Source organism: Gymnogyps californianus, chromosome 1, assembly GCF_018139145.2.
Source record: "Gymnogyps californianus isolate 813 chromosome 1, ASM1813914v2, whole genome shotgun sequence".
NCBI classification, from domain to species: Eukaryota; Metazoa; Chordata; class Aves; order Accipitriformes; family Cathartidae; genus Gymnogyps; species Gymnogyps californianus.
The window spans coordinates 178964124-178987669 of NC_059471.1; the positions used below are offsets into that span (position 1 = coordinate 178964124).

Sequence of the window (23546 nt, forward strand, 5' to 3'; positions counted from 1 at the left end):
ACAAGGCAGAAAATTTCGGCTTTCCACATGTGAAATGCTTTTAGTTTTTCCAATGACAATTCATAATGCAAGCAAAGGGTGTTTAATATAAGGCAAGATGGCAGGCAAGACACTGAGGACTGCACAGGCTGTTTGCAAAGCTCTTCTGTAGTATAAAGTAAAACCAACTTGATGATACAGAACTGTCTGGATTAAGTATTAACCCTATCCCCTCCATCCAAGACCCTAAACACCCTACATACAATAATTAAATATTAAAAATGTTAAAAATCCAGCCATTTACAGCATAGCTGCTAGGGAAAAGCAGCACCATACCAGGTATATATGCTGTTCATGTACAAACACACACTAATAATTTGGATGCTGTATTCAGGAGCTGCATAACACAGCTACAAGTCATCACAGCATCAAAGTATGTTTAGTATTCCTCTGCAATGAGGTACTATGTAAACCTATGAGGTTTTATGTAGACTTTCCAACAGGTATGTTAACCTTAAGCTTTATGTTAGTCATTAAAACTAATGAGTAACATCAAATAAAATATGAAATAGTATCACCAAAAGTAGTATCATTACTACTATTCTGCATGCCAACACCTAGACAAAGTAGCTGTATAACCAAACGACATCACCAGATTCCACCTGTGTCTAGGAACAACTCAAGAATTCAGATACAGATGTACCTGAAATTATTTCAATGATCAAAGGCATTCTACTTTCAGCTGATCAGCCTCAAATTAAGTTTGAGCAATCCGTACTAAGAACAGTAAATTACTTAAGTATCGTGTAGATCCAGGAGACCAGCCTGCCAGTCAGTGCTGTAAGCTCTGGGACTACCAAGGAAAAGCAGCAACCCATGGTCAGTATAACTGTTCTTTATGCTTTCTGTTTATGTTGTGGGAGAAGGGGATGGGAGTGGGGAAACTACTGGATTCATCGGAGAAATGACCTGCACAACTAACACACTACACATGAGGAAGATACTACATTAACGTAACACATTCTGCAAATAACTACAGACAATTGACTTTGGACGACTGTTTTGAAATATTTTTTAGAAGTGCCAATGGCATAACAATTTGACTAAGTTTTGATGCAAGCTCTATAGAAAGAATTTCTGGAAGTGGTAATTTCTAAAGAGTTACATCTCTGGAAAGAAGTATGTAAATTAATGCCAATTATTTCAAGACAGAAAAATCAGGAGCCATTTTTCCTATGCTTTCCCTCTCACCTTGATATCCACATTCATCAGTCTTCCATGATTATATGCAGCTCCACATAAATTTGTGAAACATGGAAACTGTGCGTGTGTATGCTGTTTGGTCTTTGTTTTGGCAATATATTATGTGCAAACCTTCAAATACATATACTACTCTGTCAATAAGGCTAACACTATGTAAATCTCTGCTGAAACAAAATGATGGGAGATTCTCAGCTGAAAGTCAGAGTACCAGAAATTAAATTTCTCTCACAATTACAGTCACCTAGAAGATACCGTTTTTGTCCAAACTGATCTAGGTTCCTTCTGTAACTAGTGGAGAAAGAGAGGCACCCTGGGCTGGTGATTCATCTCACTTATCTTAAGCACTTATCGTACCATTAGTGCAGTCGCTAACTGCTTTTCTCCCCACTGCCCCTACAGGAAGCCTAGATGACTAAACTTAGGTGAACTGAATGACTAGAAGTTAACTATAAAAGTACATTTTCATTTAAATTAATCTTTGGTGCATGGTAACACTGCAGACGCCCTGTTCATTATTACACTAATATAAATTGAATTTACCCCCCCAAATTGCTGAGAGTTAAGTGTACGTATCCTCAAGGAACATTATTATTTGAAAAATAACGTATACATGGAATTTATTAACAATACACTGTCAATTCCTTGAAGAAAGTCCTAAAGAAGTTAGGAGAATAAGTAAAGCCACTAGGTTTATTGAAAGCTTGCATAACAAGATCTCAGTATGCCTTGAAGCACAATTCTCTTGTTTATGAAAATTTTATTTTACTGTCATTACATTTTCAAATTTTATTTGGCAAAATATCTTGTGGGTTTGATAGTCATGTGAGCTAAGTAAGTCTATTATGAATGACAGCATAATAAAACCAAAACTGAAGATAGTACTGAAAACCAGAAACTTACTCAGGAGAGTTGAGATTGAGACCTAGTGTTGTTAAATCACTTCCTAATGCAAGATGTACCATTCCTGGATCTGTCTCTGCTGCCCTGATGAATGTTAACAAGCCAATCATTCCAAACTGGTCCGTCACCATCCCTTGAGGAATGTTGGTAACCCGACCTAGGCAAGAACAACAAATTAATTTTCTCCTTTCAAGAAGATGATCTAAATGACTCAAAACTTTTAAAGCAGAAAAAGTGGAATGACACATACCATCAGGTAACACCTGGATCCCTTTTTTCTGCTGGTTGTTGTTTTGCGTAGTTGAACTTTTATCTCCAGGAAACTTGGGCCCATCTGTGCTGGATGATGTTTTGCCTGATGTACTCAAATTCTATTAAAAATAATTTGCAGCATTGGTATGATGGAAACAAACCAAAATGGAAAAACCTGTTGACCATATCTTTCAGTCAAGTGCTCTAAACCAGTACGTCAAGTCACTCTCAACAAGTTAGGCCCTAAAATGGAACCAAGCTGAAGCTCTTCAGTTCTGTTGACAAACCTTATGTAATATTTACCACTTCCTAAAGTATACCTGTCATACAATAAGAGCTATTAATGAGCCAACAGCTTGTAGTCTAAAAGGATAAGAAAATACTTTACACCTGAGTTTGAATACACAATGGATATCCCAAGTGCCTGTGACTAGAGGATATTTAGGACTCATCACATCGTATATCTTTCCCATACAGCCTCGCTCCCACATAACACTCCATGACATAGCAACACATAATAACTCAAACCAATTTCAGGTGCAAGCGATGTACAGTTGGCACACTTGCAACTATCAGCAAAGAGATGTAAACACTATGTCTGGCAAGAAATCCACGATTGCGCTCCAGGAGCCCATATACTGACAAGAGATATCTTCCGTAACTATTATTTCTTACTCTTTATAATTCGTTAAAACAAGTCTGCAGTAACATAATGTAATCACATTTACTCCTCCTTCCTTGCTGTATTCAACGCTAACTGTATCAGAACATTTTCCACACAATAAACCTGGCCACAACATTTTGGGGGCTAGGCTTCCCCCTGTCCCTTTTTTGAATAGTTGCATTTTTTCAGTTTTCACATGAGTTTGTAGTCACATCTACCACTTACTCATCAGTATTTATGCCACCCTGATTAACGTATTTTTTGCAATTATAAGTAATAAAACAATCAGAAACTAGAACATTTTGTCAAATACTGTAGGAAACTGTTCTCTGCCATCCAAATTTTATTCACCTTTCATTTGTAATTATAAAAGCAATTTTTATTACAAATCTTTCAGAGTAAACAATAAAACCACCCTATAATCTTATGATTTAAGCCATATGTCTAATGCACGATAATTACAACAATACTTAAGATACAATGTATCCCCCAGTCTACAATATACCCATGAATGCAATGGTCTCTATTAAAAGAGCTCGTTCCCTGTGATTTCATTTCCCCATCAAGAATTTTACCTTGAAGTGATATTGTACCACCTAACTTTTAAAGGATTTGACAGCTTTGAAGAAAGATGTTATAATGTTTAAATTACTACTACTGATGAGAGGGCACCAACAGCGAAATGAGCTGGAATTGGTAGAAAAAGAAATTATGAATCGCAAAACTTGAAAAATATATATCAATTCTCAAAAAGAAATTTTGAGGTGTTCTTGCAAATTCCTCCCTGGCCCCTCCCCCAAATACAAAAGGATACACAGAAGTCATATGAAATTAAGAAAGCAAGGTCGCAGTGACTATTGGGACCAAAAAACTTCCTGAGAAATTCCATTTACATAGTTATATGTGAAATGCTGCTTATGCAAAATTTCTCATTAATTTAGAAGGGCAAATTTGAAAATCTTATATTACAAATATGGTCGCTGCCCATTTTAAAATATAATCATCAAAAGAAGTATGAACATTCAAAATAAAAGAAGAGTTAAGGTTTACTTACAGATTTATTGTCATCATTACTCGATGTTGGGTCTTTGTAGCTGGAGCCTGGTAATGCTGGAAAATCTTCATTGTGTATTGAAAAGTCCTGGGACTGCTCACTTGCTGGTTTTGTTACCATTCCAACTATCATCAAAATGAAAGCAGGAATAACATTAAATGACTGCTAAGTAAAGAATTTTCTGCTGTTGATCTTGCTTACTGTCCATTTTCACTATGTGCAAGCTGTACAGCAGAAATGACTTTCAAAAAAACAGGTAAACCAAAACAAAGCATATTCATTTAAAACATCCACACATATTAGACTAAAGCCTCTTATTTAAGTGCGAGCTGAGAAACACTCCGGGTTAAATTCAGAGACACATCCACTGCTTTAAGAATGAAGCCCAGTACTTTTGCCAGGAACAGCACCTGTTTTGCACATCTGAATAATCAAATAATCTTTACAGGCATTATTAAAGCGGTATTTAAGGAAATCCACTGATGAAGGAAGGATGTACTGCTTTTAAGATTATAATACATTTTTCCTCCATCCCCTAATTGCATGAAGAATTTCTTAGCATAATCTCTTTAGAAGCACGTATTCTTAAAGGATGCCCAGCTAACTTGCAACAGAACATATCACCAATGAAATACTTGCCTGTGACATAAGAACGACTCCTACTTTCAGTATGAAAACTGAAAGCATTTAGCCTGCAACTCTCAGTGCTCTGACCCTAATTTAAAAAAAGTAGGCCAGTCACATTGGAACATGGATTCCAACCACTGAAAAGCAACACTTTTTTTTTTAATCACAGTTAAAAAAACCAAAAGCCAAAATAAAACAAACAAAAAGCAACGAAAGAAAAGTCCCAACACCACGCACCTAAGGGAAAATATTCTTTTCTGAGAGAGAAGTAAGTTGGTTGCAAACAACACTGCACTAGAGGAAGAGAAGATAGAGGGAAGTCTAGGGCCTATTTTTCAAAGATTCTTAATAGATGTATAGGATATAAAATGGTTCAGTAGATGACTATATATGACTTTCTCTAGTATTCTGAAGTTAGAGATCAAAGTTCCTTTATTTAAGAAAAAACCCACTGAGTTAATCTTGTTTCTGCTGTTCACCCTTTTCATCCAGAGTTATTACAATTTATTCCACTGCATGAATAAAACTGATAATGAATTAACTGTGTTGCATATTCTCATTCTATCTAAAAGTTACCTGAAGTCTAATTTTCCTGAATGAGCTAAGCATAAGAAAGTATGTCTCTGCTCAGTTTCAAACCTTCTTTTCTTGACCACAACCAAAAGCGCTCTCCACTTTTTGTTGCTGGAGGCAGTGTCCAGTGCATCTCATATCCCCATTTCTTGATTGTTTCTACCACCATACCCATCCCCTGCATTAACCAGATGCTCAAGATAACTCTCCAGACAGAGAACTTTCTTTCCTGGTTCACCACGACACTCGTGCGAACAGCTATGCTAGCACCAAAATGGAGAAACGGTGTAAGCACAGGAGCAATTACAGATTTTTTTATGCAGCAGTGTTGCTGAATGTTGAACTCCAGCTCCATGCTGGAAGTACATCTGTGTGGATCTCCTTCCCACCTTCTATCAATTTTCCCTGTAATGGCTTCTCTCAGAGACAGACAAAAATCTCATGTAAACCACAAGCTGTATTAGCTCTCTGCTCTCAGTGTGACTTTTCAGTGTCTTTATTTGGGGAAGTGACTTTTCCCTGTGTTTATGAGCACTTCAGTTTAATTCGTTTAGCTCTTTCTCACAGCTATCATAAGCAGAGGGCCATGGTTACGCCCAATCCATGAGGCTACCATCTCCTGATAACGCGGTATCTATTATTTCTCTCCAATTAAAGTTAGAGATATCTCTGAAAAACACCAGCTTTTTATAGTTAGAAAACACTGGGTTATTTTTGGTTGGAAATTTGACAAGTGTCACAAAAATAACTTTAGGTTATAAAAGCAAATTTCCAGAGTAGCTGATGCAACACACATGACAAAATCAACTAAAGCAGTAACCAAAAAAAAAAAAAAAAAAAGTATTGGGCCTCACGCTAAGCTTACCTGAATTTTTTCCAGACCCAAATAATAAGATTTGTATCCACCTTAAAGTTTTTCCTTTTATTATTTTTTAAGCTGTTCAGCAAGAACTATAAGACACAGACTTGGAATCTGACTGATAATAGTTGATGCTTACAGGTTTTTTGAAATCTGATGTTCATCATAAGAGTGACAGTGAACAGTACTACAGCAAGTACTACCAATAAACAGAGAAAATATACAGTATGTTTACAGCTGCTGACTTTTTACACAATAAATCTCTAGTAATCAAGTATTATTTCTAAAATTTACTACTCAGACCTCAACACTTCTTGTATACATGCAATCAGAAAACAACCTATTGCCTAAGAAATGTCTAGAGTGAGCAGCTTCAGAGTAATCATACTATACAGACTGAAAACCCCAACAACCTCTATTGACAGTGAAACTAATGCAGATGAGTCCTAATACTTACAAAAGCCTGAGGGGAATCTCCAATCACACAGATATTGATTATTTATTTTAACAAATGAGGCTTAAGAGCTCAAGCATCTGGCATTTTTTAAAAGACTACCTATTGTCTTATGAACAGCAAAAGGTGAATCAAGCAAATACCAACTTCATTCAAAGAGCTTTCAAAAGTATAGTCTTACCATAGGGTGCCCTTCCAGCTAAAGGGTTTATTAATGGAGTTGGATTGCCACTTCCTTCCCTTCTGTTTCTGTCTGCTAGTGCTGGAAAATCTGAGAGGTCCAGTCCTGTGACATTTTCACTTCCATCTGCAATAAAACCAAATATTTTAAATTCCCTTACTTTTTTACTCAAAGACTTCATTATGTGCAAAATAAGTGTGGGGTATATTTTCTTTCTTCAGGTTGATCTTTTTACTCTTACTATAATTATTACAAATAATTGTAGTACAAATAATTGTAGCCTCTGCGTTATGAGACTAGCCTAAAGCGCATCAAGATGTTTGGGGTTTGTTTTTAAACAATAGCCAGTCAACAGTATTAAGTAACAAGGTCTACTCATTTTGAATTAAAGACTGCACGTGTAAAATACAGGCAAACTATCAAAATTACAGTACTAGGCTAGGTAGCCTGTTTAAAATTTAAGGAGCTATCACGAAGAAATTTGAGAGAAGATAATAACTTGTATTAGCAGCAGCATCAAGGAGCTCTTCCGTCCTTAGATAAGGTAAGATACAGTTGAAGCAGTTGTAGAGCCAATGCAGTGCAAGTTACATGAGAACATTTTTTGATTTGCAGCAGAAAAGACTACATAGGTGTGGCCAGAGCTGCAGCTCTATAAAGATGTCACAAGGTCCTAAGGGATGCCCAAACCCTTCCACTCTGTGATGTCACCAGCACCCCAAGTTGCTTCATATATGCAGCCACCTACAGAAACGTCAGCACGGATAAACATAAGGCATTTATGCACAAGGATATTTTCCCCTCTCTAGTTCATTAAATTCAGGTGAAGAAGTAATTCCCAGAGAAAAATCACAACTGAAACAACTGATTGAAAGGATCACATCATAAATCAGCTGTTCAAAAGGAGTTTGAGATTTTAAAAAAATGCTTTCCCACTGCTTTTACCCTATATAACGTTTTCGTAGAGAATGTATAAATCTTTTCTTCTCTGATCCCCTTTTCAATTCCATAAGCTATTTTGCATTTCTAACTGACTAGGTATAAACTAGTCATGTGATGTACAGTGAGTATTCAACAGAATACTTTCACTTTGTCTTCAAAAGTATTAAAATCCACTGTTGTGAAGTAGTAACAGTTTCATAGCACCACTCTTGGAGCAGTGTTTCTATGGAAAAACTGAAAATTATAAAAAAGTTGCACTCCAACAGAACAAAGTATTTTCAATTAGACTTATTTAGTAAAAAAACTCTCTACTGTACTTTAAGATCAACATTAATCAGAGTAAACTCACCTGTTCCATTAAAAATGTTACTTGATAAGGAGTTATTCATTCCAAATGCCTGATTTCTGTTCATTCCAAATCCAGACATACTGTGAAAAAAATCCAGGAAGTCAGACAAAAGGGTATACATACTTTGTAATTTCCAGTGGAAGGCATTAAGGGGAAAAAAAACCCTAAGACATTCAAATTATTTCAAGCTTAAGCAACCCACATTAGCCTAAACTCAGTTTTTAATTATTTTCCTTTATACTTCTGAAAACTCTGAGCAGCAGCAGCAGGCACTGCTCAATCAAGACAACTGGAACAACTTCAAAATAACTTAGCTTTTTAATAGCCACTGTGTCTTAAGACATCTGTCAACCAAAAAGTTATGACAAACATGATCGTTACTCAATTTCATACAGAAAAATGAAGCAGCAGTAAACGCAATAGTGAAAAGTCAGACTGCAATCCATTCATTTGCAGGTGAGAAGGTGGATCATGGAAATGATCAAGTTCATCATGACTCAGTTATAAGCTGAACAGTTATGTTGTGCCATCATCACCATGTACATATGGCACTATTATGAGCATAGGGATGGTCTCTGCCACACAAGGACACCAGCTAAATTAAAGTTTCATATAGTCAGGCAAAAATGTTTGAAGACATCTAAATATATAGTACTACTGTGGTCAGAAAGACACCCTCACAAATGATCCGCTTCATTTTGTGCGAGCTGGAGATGTTGAGAAGCCCAAAGGTAGGCCCCAGCTGAGTGAAATTCTGAATTTCTGCCCTGTGGGAAATCACAACATTCATTTTTCCCCTGTAACAGGATGGAAGTTGATGTTTTGTAAGTTTCCGTAAATAAAAATGTCAAACGTTTTCCTAGTGGAAATTTTACCTACATGGATTTTTTTCCACAGTTACAAATCCGAAGCATTTCATCCCAATTTGAAATAGCTTCATTTTGGATTGAGATATCAAGAAAGGGAACAGTTAGCTAAGACTGGTTCCTGTCCTGCTTTGCTTCCCCAAGGTGGTGTATCTGAAAGACATCCAGATCTTTGACACCCCACGCATCTGAAGAAACACACTCCTGGTATCATCTGTGAATTCTAGACCTGGTGAGAACACCAACAGGAGACAACTCGATCTTGAGGGCATATAATCTAGCCTGATGACAGACAGTATTTCTCATGCAAGGGGTTTTTTTATTTGCTTTTAAAGTAATTAGAAATAACCATGTTAAGAATTTCAGGGATAAGAAAGGGATTAGGCCACAAAATGCATACTTCTCTGTAATTATTTGTAACCCGTTTTACCAATGTAACTAAGAGAGGGAACGTGAAGTATTTTTTATGTTCAAAAACCTAAAAACTTTCATTGCTCCAACTAAGGCAACCATTCAGAAAACATTTCTTGGATGTCACACAATTCATGCACCTGTCAAGGAAACACCATAGATTTTTTTTTTCCAAGTATAATTTCAAAAGTTTGTTAAATATATCAATTAACAATTGGATATGTACTACTACTGTACTTCTGTAGGCTAATAAACTGTGGAATAAGAACTTGTCATTGTTCCAGTGATATTTCCTTATCAACTTGTAAAAATTGTAGCTTCTTGAAAATGAGATATACAATACAAACTGAAAGATGAGGATTTTAATTCAAATGCTCCTACAGACAGGGATTTCATTATCTGCTCTACAGCTGAACGATATTTAAACAAGTACTTTCTATACATATATCAATCTCCAAAATCATTGTCCTCTGCATGTAGAGTTTTTAAGTATATTACTATTTCAAACTTTTGTGATGCTCAAGTTTCAAAAATACTTTAAAACATAAAATTATCTTTTTGAATTATCATCTCCTTTACTTGCCGCTATACATCACAGGAAAGAAAAGGCAAATTCTATGTAATCAGAGGCAAGATACAAAGACTTCTCACACTCCAGGAACATAAACCGCTACTACCAAATCTCTATTGCTGTGATTGAGAAAAGCATTTTTATTCCTATATCAGTGTGAAACTACAGAACTAAATAGCCTGACCAACTTTCAGATAACTGTGATGTTAGTTTTCACCTTCCTTTATCCATTTTGTAAAATACTAGATTGGGTTAGAGGTGGCACCTGACTGCCATGAGCTTGTTTGTGTTCCATGTAAGAGTCAGTCCCCTAAGGAAGTGCCTGAAGGGAGAAAAAGGACAACACTGGGAGCACAGAGATCGTGAGGTTGTGGAAAGAAGCCTGGAAAGCAGTCAGCTGTGTGAAGCTGTGACTACACACATTAAATAATTAGAATCAACCCTCTTTTTCCTACAAGTTTTATCAGTATGAACTAAGCATAAACACAGCACCAAAACACAGTTAAAGCCTAATGATTTATGATGTTAGAATCTTGTCCAGAGTTAGAAAAAGAGCAGAAGTGATTGAGAAGCTTTTGGCATCCAAATGTGCACCAAACCCTTAAACGAATGGCAAACCACTGTTCTCTATATTATTCCAGAATTTAAGGAAGTAAAATACGAGGTCCCTACTGTGTCTGCATCAGTTAACTATTCTTCCAGAATACCTATTGTGTTTTTAAATCTTGCCTTACTTCTTCCCAAACTCATAGATGAACAGCCTTAAAATGGATGCATATACCCAAAAATCAAGGTATGTTTCAAAAACAAACTTGGGAACACATGAGACACATCACATATTTTAAAGCAGCAGCAGTAGAAATTCAATAGTCAGAAACAGAATTTAGCTTAAAGGCCTCAAAAAGCTTGTGTGAATATTAAAAGCAGCTTCAAAGTTTATTGCCAGGAGATGAGAACACACGAAGCAGCTTTCAAGCTTTATTCTAATGGATAAAAATTAGATTTCCAGAGCAGCATTTAAGCATGTCCACAGCTGTACAGTGATGGTCCAACTAAACAGCCTTACCTGTTCACAGTAAAAGGTTGTCGAGAGGGTTGCTGCTTTGGCATACATATTATGCTTGGAGAGCTTCTGTTGGGGCTGCCTAACCCTGAACTGCTCATGCTGTTTGTCCTGCTGGGAATTCCAATGCCCTGACCAACCTGGGAGTGGTTCATCATATTCCTAGGATTCATAGGCAATATCCCCCTGAAAGAGAAAAACCATCCACAGAGATGAATCTGTACAATAGTATTTGGTTACTCATTTAGATTAGTAACGTAGGATGGACTCTGAGCTGTTGCAACTTAATTTGTGCTTAGCGTCAATACATCACGTTTGGATTACTCTCTATAATTAATGTAGGTTTGGATTTCTTCAGAAATACCAGATGACCCATTACATACTAATCAAGTCCTTGGTCAGGTTTAGATAAATACTTAAGTATTATGCATTTGAGAAGGTGTTAGCTGCTCTTTTTTTAATGAGCACTTCAGACCTACTACCTTAATATTCTTATAGCATGTATGACATTCATACAAAAATTTTAACCGTACATTTACCAGAACAATCAAAAACCAGCCTCTTACATTCTGAAGCAGAATTTGCCAGCAGTTTGTCCTTTACATACAAAAATCAAATACTGTCTTACAGTAAGTCCTTACTGTTTTACAGTATTATTTCCCTAACACAGGCAGTGGTCAATAGAAACTACTTTTCTTCTTTTTTAATTAATCAGACTGTAAAGTAGTTGAGGCAAAATATGCAGAACATTTAACAAGAGCTCTGCAGAAAGACACAATCGCAGAAATATTGGCTATCAATAAATACCTGCTCGGAGATGGAGGCGTGTGAAGTGACATTGTTGGTACCCCTGTTGTTGGCGTTACGTGGCTCGGTAACTGAGTGCCTTGTGATAAGCTGCGATTTAACTGAGGGGTATTGTTGCTCATTCCCCTCATTGGAAGGCCTAGTGCACCTATTGAAAAAAAATTCAGAGGGGTGGAGATATAGAGCAATCAGGAACAAAGTCTTCTCCATCAGGTGCAGATGGAAACAATTTATGCTGACAACCTACAAAAAAGTGTAAAGACTGAAGGAAAGTGCAGTGTAAAAACTAAGTCCTTGTTTAGATAGTAGAAGCCCAATTATCTCAAATTTAGCCCCATTTGTGTTAAACTTTAGAAAGGCTCTTTAAGGAATTTCTGTATTTGAGTCACTAACAAAATGTTGTTTCCTTTGAGATGTATACTGTAGAGAAAGGGTTCAGTTTGGAGTTTTTTGATGAGGACACGAAAATCTACAAATTATCTCAAAAAAGGCAGCATTTTGAGAACATTAGTAACTGCACTCAAGAAATATGTTAATTACTTCTGAATAAATTGGTATATATTTGGCCAGTATTTAGAACACTGATCTGTCTTGTTAAAAATTAAGCAAACCTTTAATAAAAAAAACTTATGACTATTTAGTTCACAATAACATTGCTTTTCAGACAACATAAGCAGCATTTTAGGCCAGTTCTCTGTAAAGTTTAAGTTGCTTCTTTTTGATAACAGAACTTCAGTGTCCACGTCAAGTTCAATCTTCAAAGAAAAGAAAACAAGCAGAATTTTAACTGCCCTCTATTAGAATTTAAAAATATACAGAAGATTTTTAACATTATGATCAAAAGTATTTTCTACACGAACAATTGGGTGTGACAGAATAAAGTAAGCACTTTAGTGAGGTAAAAAAAGAAATTACTTTAACTCAGAACAGCAAAAGAAAACCAGTTGCTGCCCTGTCTCAAAATGTCCAAAAACTTTATGAAGTTTCTCATCATTCTCACATCGCTTTTCTGTGTTGATAAAGTTTTGGAATGATGTTCAAAGACAAGAAAAACTCATTTAGTGCAACGTTTCAATAGAAACAAACTTAGCATATAAAATGTGATAGCTGTAAGTAATGGTCCCTATTGCTTTGGCATAAGGCTGCTGAGGTAGACTCCCAGAACTCCAAACCCTATCTTGCAGACCAAACAAAAGAAAAATCATGATGAATCATCACTCTCCCATGGTAGATCACCCCTGCAGAAGAGCTGAATAAGCCAGCGTATAACGTGATTAAATACTAAGAATGCAAAGAATGGACCCTAGCATATGCTCAGGTTATTATCATGGACAAGGTCTGAAGAAACCTCCCAGGCATTTAGGTCTCACACTTTAAGAACTGCTGTCTGTCTGTGTCCTACCCTACAATTTGCAATCCAAGAAATTTGCAGTAACACTCAAAGTTTTGATAACACTCAAATTTATCTCTATACATTCAGATTAAGAGGTAGTGTGACTTGCTATAACAAGCCTCCTAAGACTTCATTAAATGCTGATTATATCATGATGTTCACTGTAAATATTTTGGCAATTTGCTGCATCAGAATAATTTCAATGAGCATAAATATATAAGTAATATTTCACGCTGATTAACAATTACATGGAATTTTAAAAATAAAATGGTAAAGAAAAAATACATACACTTCCAAACTAGATACAGTACACTGAAAAACATGATTACAATATTCAGGTTAATTTTGTGCAAGCATTTGTTTCAGCAAAGCCAGTTTTACACTGATGGTTATTTCTTGTTGTTGGCTCTCTTTAAACTAGAATTTTTAATGAGTAGGGCTGTTACAGTGAAGTAGAACCATATTCCTGTGGCTGGCAAGTAGGTGCAGGTGAAATATTCACCATAAGGAAGGAAAAAAAAAAATTAAAAAAAAAAATCTTTTCTCTGATACTTCCTTTTTCCACTTTTTTAACGGAGACAAGAGATCTGCATGGGCTATACTGGAGGCTAATCAACAAAGTTGCCCATTTCCTGTCTAATAGTTAAGTTACATTAACTCTATAAGATGACATCTTGCTTAATGACTGACAGCTACCAATCTAAAAGTACATAGGCATTATCAGGTTTGTTTTTCCTAAAAGTATTTTAATCATAAGCACTGACTTCAACACAGAAGTTTCTCGTCCCTTTTTCTCAATATTTGCTAGAAACTGAACCCCGATAACATTTACTTTCTAGTTTTTAGCCATGCATGTCTCCATGTTAGAGATTATGTCCTAGGCACCACAACCAACTGAATGAACAACAAAGTTGATGAAAAAAGTTAACCTTAAAAATAAACAATAAATAACTGTGATAAACAGAATGAATAAACTACTTCAGTATCTTTATACAGTTAAGTCTGAAAGGTTCAATAGTGCTAGATTCAGGACCCAAAAAAGCCAAGAGCCAAACATGACTCTCAGACTGGCCAGAAACTGCTCATATGAATCTCAGTAGCATAATCAAATGTCAGTTTATATTACATGATCACTCATCAACAGCCACTGAGATAGTAAAAAAAGTCACTATATTTTTTAAACTATTTGAAGAAAGCCAAAAGAAGTTGTGAAGGCCATGCACCTAGCAGACAAAGCTTTTAGTTTGTCCAGATAAAAAAGTCCAGACTCTCTAAAGTACTCTGAAGACAATTTTTCTTAGAATCTGAGTCCGATGCACTGGGTAAGAAAGTTACAAACATTCAAAAGCGTACAGTGATAAAAGAGATGTTCACAAACCAGTTTTACTTGTGTAACTATATCTAACTCAGATATTCTGAGTCACTTTCTGGATGCACCTCTCAGCTACAAGGAGGTTCAGTTCTCAACGCTGGCCCTTAAGTTAGGCGGCTAGTGTTAAATACTGTGACTGTTGCTCTATAGGTCTTCTATTGCAACAGTATACACAAGATTGGCAGATACAGAAAAAATCTTCAAGGTATGGGAAAGCAAAAAACAGTGGTGCAGAAGGCAATAATCCTACTGGCATACTTCTTTGCCAAATATGAGTTGCCAAGCATGCACACAAGATTTAATTTGCTCCTGTAGAGCATGAAATAGCAGTTACAATTTCCTTCTATTCCTTACATATTTTTCTGAACTAGGCTCATTTTGGCCCAGCTCACTTTCCTTAGTTTTTCCTTCAGAGAGTCACAGTTAAATCACAGACATTCCTTATAGGATGCTTATATTTGGACATTTAACAGCTATACAGTGTCAACATATGACACTTTGCGTACTAAACACTGCAAAAATGCATACTAAGCAAAGCAAAAATGTATCTTAAAAAAAAAAAATCACACAAATAAGGAGACATACTCTTTTTTACAATCACCAGAAAACAAAGCCATATGCATGTTCTCTATCCAAAGAGCGTGAAACTAGAACATATTTAGCATAAAATAAACATATAATCAATAAAAAGAATTCTTACTTTGTTGCCCGTATAAACTTGCCCCAAACTGAGACAGCTGACCTGATGTTGATGGTGATGCCAGCATCTAAAACGTAAGAATAATAAAAGGTTATTAAAGACACAAAGATATTGTGCTATCTTGCTCTGAAAGTTTACAACAGTATATTGTTTTGCCAAGAAAGCCAAAACAGCAACTGAAAACTCCTTAAGCCATCAAAAGTTTTAGAAATTCCTCAAAATATCTGCACAGTAACAAATGTAACAGTATATTACGTGTCAATAAAAATTTATGACTTTACATGTATAAAACCAGACTTTTTTATTTGCGACAAATAGCATAGAGGAAGAAGATCTAAAAGCTTTCAGTTTTTCCTACCCTTGTAGCTAAGATGCCCATCTTTACAGAAGAAGTACTCAGTTATTTAAATCAGATAGGGGTTTTTTTTTTCCCTCCCTGCAAAACATGCATCGTACAAGCAGATCAATCCCTGTTCAATGTAATAACAGCAAGTGCAAAGTTTCATATTATCAGTTAAAACAGCAAAAGGTGGGAAATGAGTGGCTACATAGCAGCAGGTACATAGAAACAGAGATGAACTTCAGATAAGATTCTAATGTTAAAATTATAATGTACCGCCCTAAGAGCTAGCTTCATGCTTGTATACACCATATGAATAGGCAAGATGTACAAATGCCAGAAGTAATCTTTCCTGCTCTGTTATGCCCACTTTAGAGACATCACGTATTACCAAATATTTCCATTAAAACCTTCTTTGTCAACTTTCAGACGTCACACAACAAATGTGACAAACTAAAGAGACTCTCGTGAAGAGTAAAATCTAAAAAAAAAAAAATCATGATCTATGAAGAAAGATTGAGATTTGGGTTTGCATACTCCAAAAAGAAGGCAACTAAGGCAAGGACATGACACCAGACTTCCAGTCATTGCTGTAAGAGGAAAAGAATAAACTACTCTCCATGCTGCTGCAGAAATGGAAAGTATTAACAAATTTGAGAAAAAGGAGATTTAGGATAAACATTTGGAAAAAAAAGCCCTTTGCAATCTTAAGGACAGTTAAGCACTGGAACATCCATCCCTGGATGTTCCTATTTTTAAAGAACAGATTAGATGTTCATCAACATGAAGTATAGCTGATTGTCCCTTGGAGTAAGAAGAGGTATTAGTTGACCTAATCCATCCAGCTCACAACAGAATATGCTACTCGTACTTACTAAGCCATGGGCAAATGTCTGCTTGTTTAGTGCAGTAGTCTGGACTTGGATTGAATTTTAGTATGGTTTCATGGAAAGGAATGTCTGGAGTCTTACATATAAGGGAATTTCAAGCTTTTTCAACTTGAGAGTAAAGAATTCAAATCACAATAACTTTTACTGTGATAAATTGCAAATTGCTTTGTTGACTTAATCTAGACAGATATAACACAAACCTTATAAACTGAATCTGCTAGTTGTCTATACTGGGGCCAAATCTACATGGTAGAAATGAGAAAGACGACATGTAGGGTAGACACTAAATATCAAAAATAGCATTCATGTCTAAACCACAAAGTATTTAAGATTTTTTTAATATATACAGAAGGCATGAGAAGAGGAAATTAGAACAGGTGATTACTGTAGACCATCAGAAAATGTATCAGAAATATCACCCCAAAATACTATATACTCACACATATTTTGAACAAAGTGCACATATTTGATAAAAAACAACTGCAGCAATAAACATCCACACTTGTATACACAAGAGGTTTGAAATACTAAGACAAAAACTTCCTGCAGAAAAAAAAAAATAACTAAAATATGTGCCAAACTGGACCAAAGTTCTCCTTTCTTAGTGAATAACTGCCTGTGAACAAAAAGAACACTCTAAATAACTACCACTGGCTTCTGCTCAGCACTCATACAGCACAGTTCACAGGCCACATCTGCATCAGCAAGTAATGCAGCCAGAGAGCAGTGCATTCGTGAAACAAAAGAGTTGGTCCTGAGGGCCTAACATACATACTGTATGCATTTCTAACTAGAGTTAGCCATGACTAAAACACCTGATGCCATGGACTGGTTGCCCGTTAGTGAGTGGAACATGTTTGGTGCACTCCAGGAGCATCTCTTCTAGGTTATTTTGATCCAGAAGGAATCAAATTCACTCACACCGAGACTGCTCTGCAACGCAAACCAAAGCATGCTGAAGTGGGGATACTTGAGAGACAGACTTCAAAAGCACACTCCCCACCCAAACTAACAAACTGATGTTTGTTAAACATTGATAAAACAAGCTGATACAGTGGTTTTAAGAAAGGAAAGAAAGTAAAGTGTTGAGGTAAAAAAAAACATTCAAGTTTGACAAGTTCAAAAATCCTAGCATATGTTGCAAGGTGTAGCAAATTGTAATTCCATGGAAAAAAATGAGAGAAAAAAGTTATGAGACACCTTCAGAGACAATGACAAGGGCACACAAGCAAAAAAAAAAAAAAAAAAAAAAAAAAAAAAAAATCCCAAACCAACCAGACATTAAGATAGAAACAGCAGTCAAAAAGTACTACTAGCTTTGGGACAGGTAAGCAAAACAGTTAAGCCAAAAAGAAGATCCTGTAAAAACAGCTGCTCAGGGCATTCAAAAATTGCTGGGATGCCATGTGATATAATAAGCAGAAGATGGTACAAACCTCAGCATAAAGACCTTTTATTTATAATGTTAACTTGGATTAAAAAAAAAAAAAAAAAAAATCACAGACGTAAGAGGTATTAGATTACTTCAAAGAGAGGAAAAAGTATCCCACCTCTTCTACACTGAGTACTACTTGATTTTTTAAATTCAGTTAAAAGAAAAGGAATGGCAAATAATATTTAATCAACGCTGTTTATTAGAAATTGGATTTTCTTTTGAAGCATTGCAAAGTAGGTCACATGTATTGTGCCATTTGCCTTTACATGAAAAGTTAATTGCAAAATGACTTGTAGAGAAACCTTTATAGAAAGCCATAATAAAGGCCAAGTATTAAACTCAATAAGTCTAACAACTAGTCTTAAAGTCATAACATACTTAGAACATCAAAGATAACAAGCCTCAAGAAGAAATAAAAAAAAAATTTCTGTGGATCTGTTCCAGGCTGATTAAATGCAACACTCCTCAAATCTCATGGAGAAGGAATATGCTGTACGGGTATCTCACTTATTCTCTCTCTAGTTTATTTTGTAATATGCCAAAAAAACCCCTCTCCAGTATTAAACACTTTTTTCTGTCATAGCTAAGTAAGAAGCAGTTTAAAATTTTGTCTTCTTTTTCTATTATTTCCATATAATGTAGGTCAACAACAAAACAACTAAATTAGCCAAAACCTTAACCTATGCTACCAGGACCTTTATTTGCCTTCACAACCTTTGAGTCACTATTATAGTCTACTCAAACTTGGTCAACCAAAGATAATGAAGATTCAAGATGAATGCTATTAGTAGTATCAAAAACACTCCTTCTGGCATTCTGCAATCATTATTTTATCTGACTGGACTGCTAGCCACATGACACACAAAATATAACAAATCTCCAAGAGCGTACCTGCAACGGTGGCTGGAAGTCACTCTTGAGTTTTAGTCCACAACAGCCAAAGGTCATGATAATCTTAATAAAAACTAAAGCAGTTTAACCCTGAAGGTGACTAAAACCTCTTCCAGTTGGTAAGATCTTTTAATCTTTACCCAATTTATGCCAGTATTTTAGGAAAAAAAAAATGCTCAGAATTATACTTGTAACAACCTTTGAAAAACAAAACGTACCAAATTACTGAGATCACATCAACGAACAGCATATTCTAGTAGTATGTATACAATACCAACTTTTTAAAACAAGTGACTAATAATCTTCAATTGAGTCAAGGAAATTGCTAAACAAGTTTCTGACACCTATAGCTTTTGCTGCACACGTACAAAAAACCCTCCACTCTTCAAACTTTGGCATTTAGGTTTAAATCAATTTGCCAGTGGTTAACAGCTACAAAACCCAGTTGTGAAATAGCACGGGACTTCTGCTTCTATTCCAACCTCTTATGACTGAACTAGACAGATTGTTTCAATTGGCTTTCCCTGTACATGTTGTTAGGAGACAGAGGAGGCCTAAGACTTGCATCTGCCACAGGGCAAGGAAACAACTGAGCAAACAAGACCTTGTGTAACATGAAGGGTGCACTTTATTCTGCTAGCATATGGAAGGACCAACACTCTGTACTGGCAGGCTGAAGGACTGAGTTGATGATAGTCAACTAAGACGTGAACATCATTTTACTCACAACTCTCAAACAGTCCCAGTGAAGTTCTGATCATGGAAGATTCTGCATCTAAACTCAAATGAACTGATGATCCAAGCAGATGGCCCAATTTTTCTGGACTGGTCCACACCAAAAATCAGTAAGCCTTAACATGCTATCAGGCAATTTCCTACCCCTAGTGATGAACGAGATTTTACTGTAACTGCTTTCATTAACTCTTGATGGGTTTACTGCACTAAGTTCATTTAAGAGTGTCAACAACCTCGAAAAAATAGCACCAGCCATTGCTTAAATTTGCCAGAACTGTGAAAAAACTGCTGCATTTTACAACCCTCTCGGGAGACTGGTGAACACAGGCTGCAGCCTCCCTGAAAGCGGAGGGAGGTGGCAGGAGGCAGCCCAGCAGCAGAGCTGGCTGACGGGGTTCCCGCCTCCCCCCCGCACTGCAGCACCCTGCCTCTTCCAAGCAAACCCCCAGCTTATCACGGGGACAGCTGCCTGTCACCATAACTGCCACGGTAGCACACCTCAGCACAGCAGCACCAAGAAAAATCAGAAAGCAACACTTCCGAAGGCTGCTACATTATGCAGTTATAGCCTAAAGCTACTTTCCTAAACACAAAGCAAGCTGAAGTTAAAATATATCAATCCAATGCTAGAAAGTCAACTAAAAGCAAACCATGTTAGAATAAGCAAGTAAGTCTGTGAGTAATATCGGGCCTGATAAACGATGGGTTTCTCACAGGTGCAAACATCAGCATCATTTTGTATTTGCACTACTCTATTTCTGGTATCTGCCATCTGTGCTGCACTACTGAATAATAAAATAGCTGACCCACAGCCTCAAAAGGAGAAAGCGTTATACTGACGTAAAAAATAATAATAAATCAAGCCAACAAATAAGAGATTAAAAAATAGACTTTTCTATGCCAGTTCAATATTTAGTATTATTATTAGTCCTCCCGTAGATTACAAAGGACTTTTAATACAGTGTTCACAAAATTTGCATGTTACAAGAAAATATTTCCAAATCTCAAAAAACAGAGATCAGTGAAGAAATTTTGAAAGCCTTACATTTGCAGGGTATTATTTGCAAGTGAAAATTGTTACTGATACAAATTATTTGTGAAATATAAACCAAATACAATACTGAAAAATAAATGAAATTTTATTCTATCTTTCAGATTTCATCATTTACAGTTGTAGTCTTCTGCCTCCAGTGGCACTTGCGAAGTACAAGGAGGTAGGACCGCACTGTTGTTGGTAGCAGTATCTCAAGATCTTAAAGGCAAGATGTTGTCTTTGAATGACAGTGACATTATTAACATGAGGTTAACATGGCTATTAAAGTAGAACTCCAAAAACAAATTCTCCCTGTGTAGAGACATTCAGTTTGATGGTACAGTGTATTAATGAACCAAAAGATTACTGAAAACTCATTGAGAGCTGCTACAAAAAAATGTGATAAGCAATTAAGAACTAGGACAACAAACCAAATATTTTATTTCAATTAAATAACCAGTTGCATACGAAAAACTAAAAAAAGAACCCACCCACACACTGAGCATGTAAACCACCAATATTACAATACAGTATGTTCAGTGAACTGAATTATTGTGTAAGAAACCATAACCTCTCCCTTCTAGACAAGGCAGATGATTTTATGCATGGAATTAATCTGGTCCAAGGAACCACTTCAAATGCTAAAGCTGCCATACAAAAACTATTATATATCGTTGATTTAAGTGGAGATGCAGTAAAATATAGTTTTTAGATGAATTACACAAACAACACATACCACAGTCATTTAGTTCTTCTATAAAAAAATCTAAATACAAAACCATAGTGAAAATCATATACTACAGTCATCAATAGTGAAATTAATTTCCTTGTGACATAATTTCAAATTGTAAAGTAAGTGATGTGAAATAACTTTAATTCAGATATATACTTCTTTCAAACTGTGTGACAGATAAAAACCCACTTTCCTCTCTAAGTAAAATTAGTTTATCATGTATTGTTTTATTTGATAAACCCATCCAGGTACAAACTTATAGGTGACACAGTAAAAGGCTGCATTTTGCATTCTAAACTTTTCGTTCTTTCTTCATACTGTATAGCTTGTGTTGTGATAATAAAGTTATAGGGAGAATGACAATAGGCTCTGAAAGGGTATACTGCATTAAAACACAAAAACTCCCTCAATTTGTTTCTAATCTCATCCCCTGCAAGTCCTTCCAACTGTTTTCATTAAGGGCATTGCAATTTTCATTCATTTAAAGTTTGTTTTGCCTTTTTTTTTTTTAAGAAAACATATTAGGTACTCACTAAAAGATGCAAAGAATGTTTAATCACTCTCTGGGAAGGTAAAAAGCAACTCTGTTGCTTTGCAACTCACACTTCAAAGAAAAAAGCTTAAGCCATGTGTTTCACAAAGCAAGCAGGACAAACGAACCCAATATTCAGTCAAATCTACACGTACGTTTACATGCAAAGTAATGCACATGAAAATATTCATTTGCCATTTATGATTAGACATTAATCTGTTTTATTCCCAAAATAAGCTTTACTTTTTTTCCCTCCACAAATGGATCAAAACTATTCAGACTATGACAAGTTACATTAATGTAAAGTGGCTCTATTCAACCCGCCAGCATAAGCGTGAATGCTGCGACTGCTCCTGATACAATAGGGTTCCATGGGAATTCTTAAACACTTACAACTCCATGTGCAGCATCTGAAGCTAAATTATGACTAAGCTAACAAACTCTCGTGCAATGACTAAGGCAAATGCCAAGCAAGATGCCTTGGGAAACAAGATACCATAGGTTTCCTTAGAATCCTAAAAAAAATAGCATTAGAAAGTCAACAATCCAGCTGGAACAACGTGGCATTCAGCAACCCTAAAGCCAAAGCTGTCTCCAGAAGACTGATTAAACCTTTCCACATTTATTTTCCCAAACTTAGCAAGATTCTGGATCTCTGCCTCCATGGTAAGCTAAGTCTTGTTTCAGGGTTTTATCTCTTGTAAAAGTACCACCTCTTTATAAGGCCATATATTTCAAAACACAGGAAGAGTTAGGTAAAGGTTCTATAAATTACTTTAATGGAAGTTTGCAGTAAAAGGCTTTCATAACTGCTTCTGACCACCCCCTTGTTGTATCACCACAATCGTGTCCATTACAAGACACACCTACGGACGTCTGCCTTCATGCAACTGTCTCATGACAGAGAAACACCTGAATTTGATCCATCACAGACATGCTTCTACTACACCAGGATGAAAGAAACCTCTGGAAAGCAGGCTCCCAGAAACAATAACCCATTTCGCTGTGCTCAATATCCAAATCTGAGGACCTCCTACTTCAGGAAAGGTAGTGCCAGGGAGCTAGATTAATAGTTGCAACAAGCCAAATCTAATCAGGCTAGATCTTACTTGCTCCAATTGTTAAGATATATTTGACTTCACAAGAAGCCATATTTTGAAAGAACTGAGCTGCAAAAGAACATCAGGTCTCAACTGAGAAAAATCCAGAATTACTGAAAACATTAAGATTTTTCAGAGAGGAGAATAAGCTCAGCAAACTAACCCGTTAGAAGTGCAAATCAGAGAATTATTACTATGTTATTGTGAGCATTTTATCATCTGTTGAGCAACTGGGAGAGAAAATGAACAGCAAAGCACTGGCCCAAGAAATGGAAAAAGCATTCATTGAAAAAATTCTCTTAACTTTCCTCATAATCTGGGTAGATCTTCATGAAAAGGCATGTCTGTCTACTGTCACATTTATGACTGCAGTTCAGAACAACAGAAGATGCCCTGATCTTATGTGCTCACATAGGCATCTTCAGTGGATTGGTCTAGACTGGTCAAACCTTGTAGAGCACTTCTTACATTCTTATAGATGAGAAATCAAAGAAGTTCAGGCTGAACGGGTCTTATCTTTTCTCAAAGCATATTGTAATTTTTTTTTCTCATTTGAAGACAGTAGATTCAGAAGTAT

General features: G+C 36.1%; 1 protein-coding gene across 4 annotated transcripts in view; it reads right to left on the minus strand.

Moving 5' to 3' along the window:
- Positions 1-23546, minus strand: part of CNOT2 (CCR4-NOT transcription complex subunit 2) — a 93036-nt gene that overhangs the window by 11635 nt on the left and 57855 nt on the right. For all 4 annotated transcript variants that reach the window (XM_050897504.1, XM_050897495.1, XM_050897513.1 and 1 more), the window contains 8 exons: positions 15281-15347; positions 11816-11963; positions 11012-11194; positions 8098-8177; positions 6807-6932; positions 4113-4237; positions 2393-2513; positions 2143-2299 (listed from right to left, as the gene is read on the minus strand). In XM_050897504.1, coding sequence (XP_050753461.1) covers positions 2143-2299; positions 2393-2513; positions 4113-4237; positions 6807-6932; positions 8098-8177; positions 11012-11194; positions 11816-11963; positions 15281-15347 — 1007 coding nt within the window. The remainder of the gene's footprint in view (positions 1-2142; positions 2300-2392; positions 2514-4112; positions 4238-6806; positions 6933-8097; positions 8178-11011; positions 11195-11815; positions 11964-15280; positions 15348-23546) is intronic.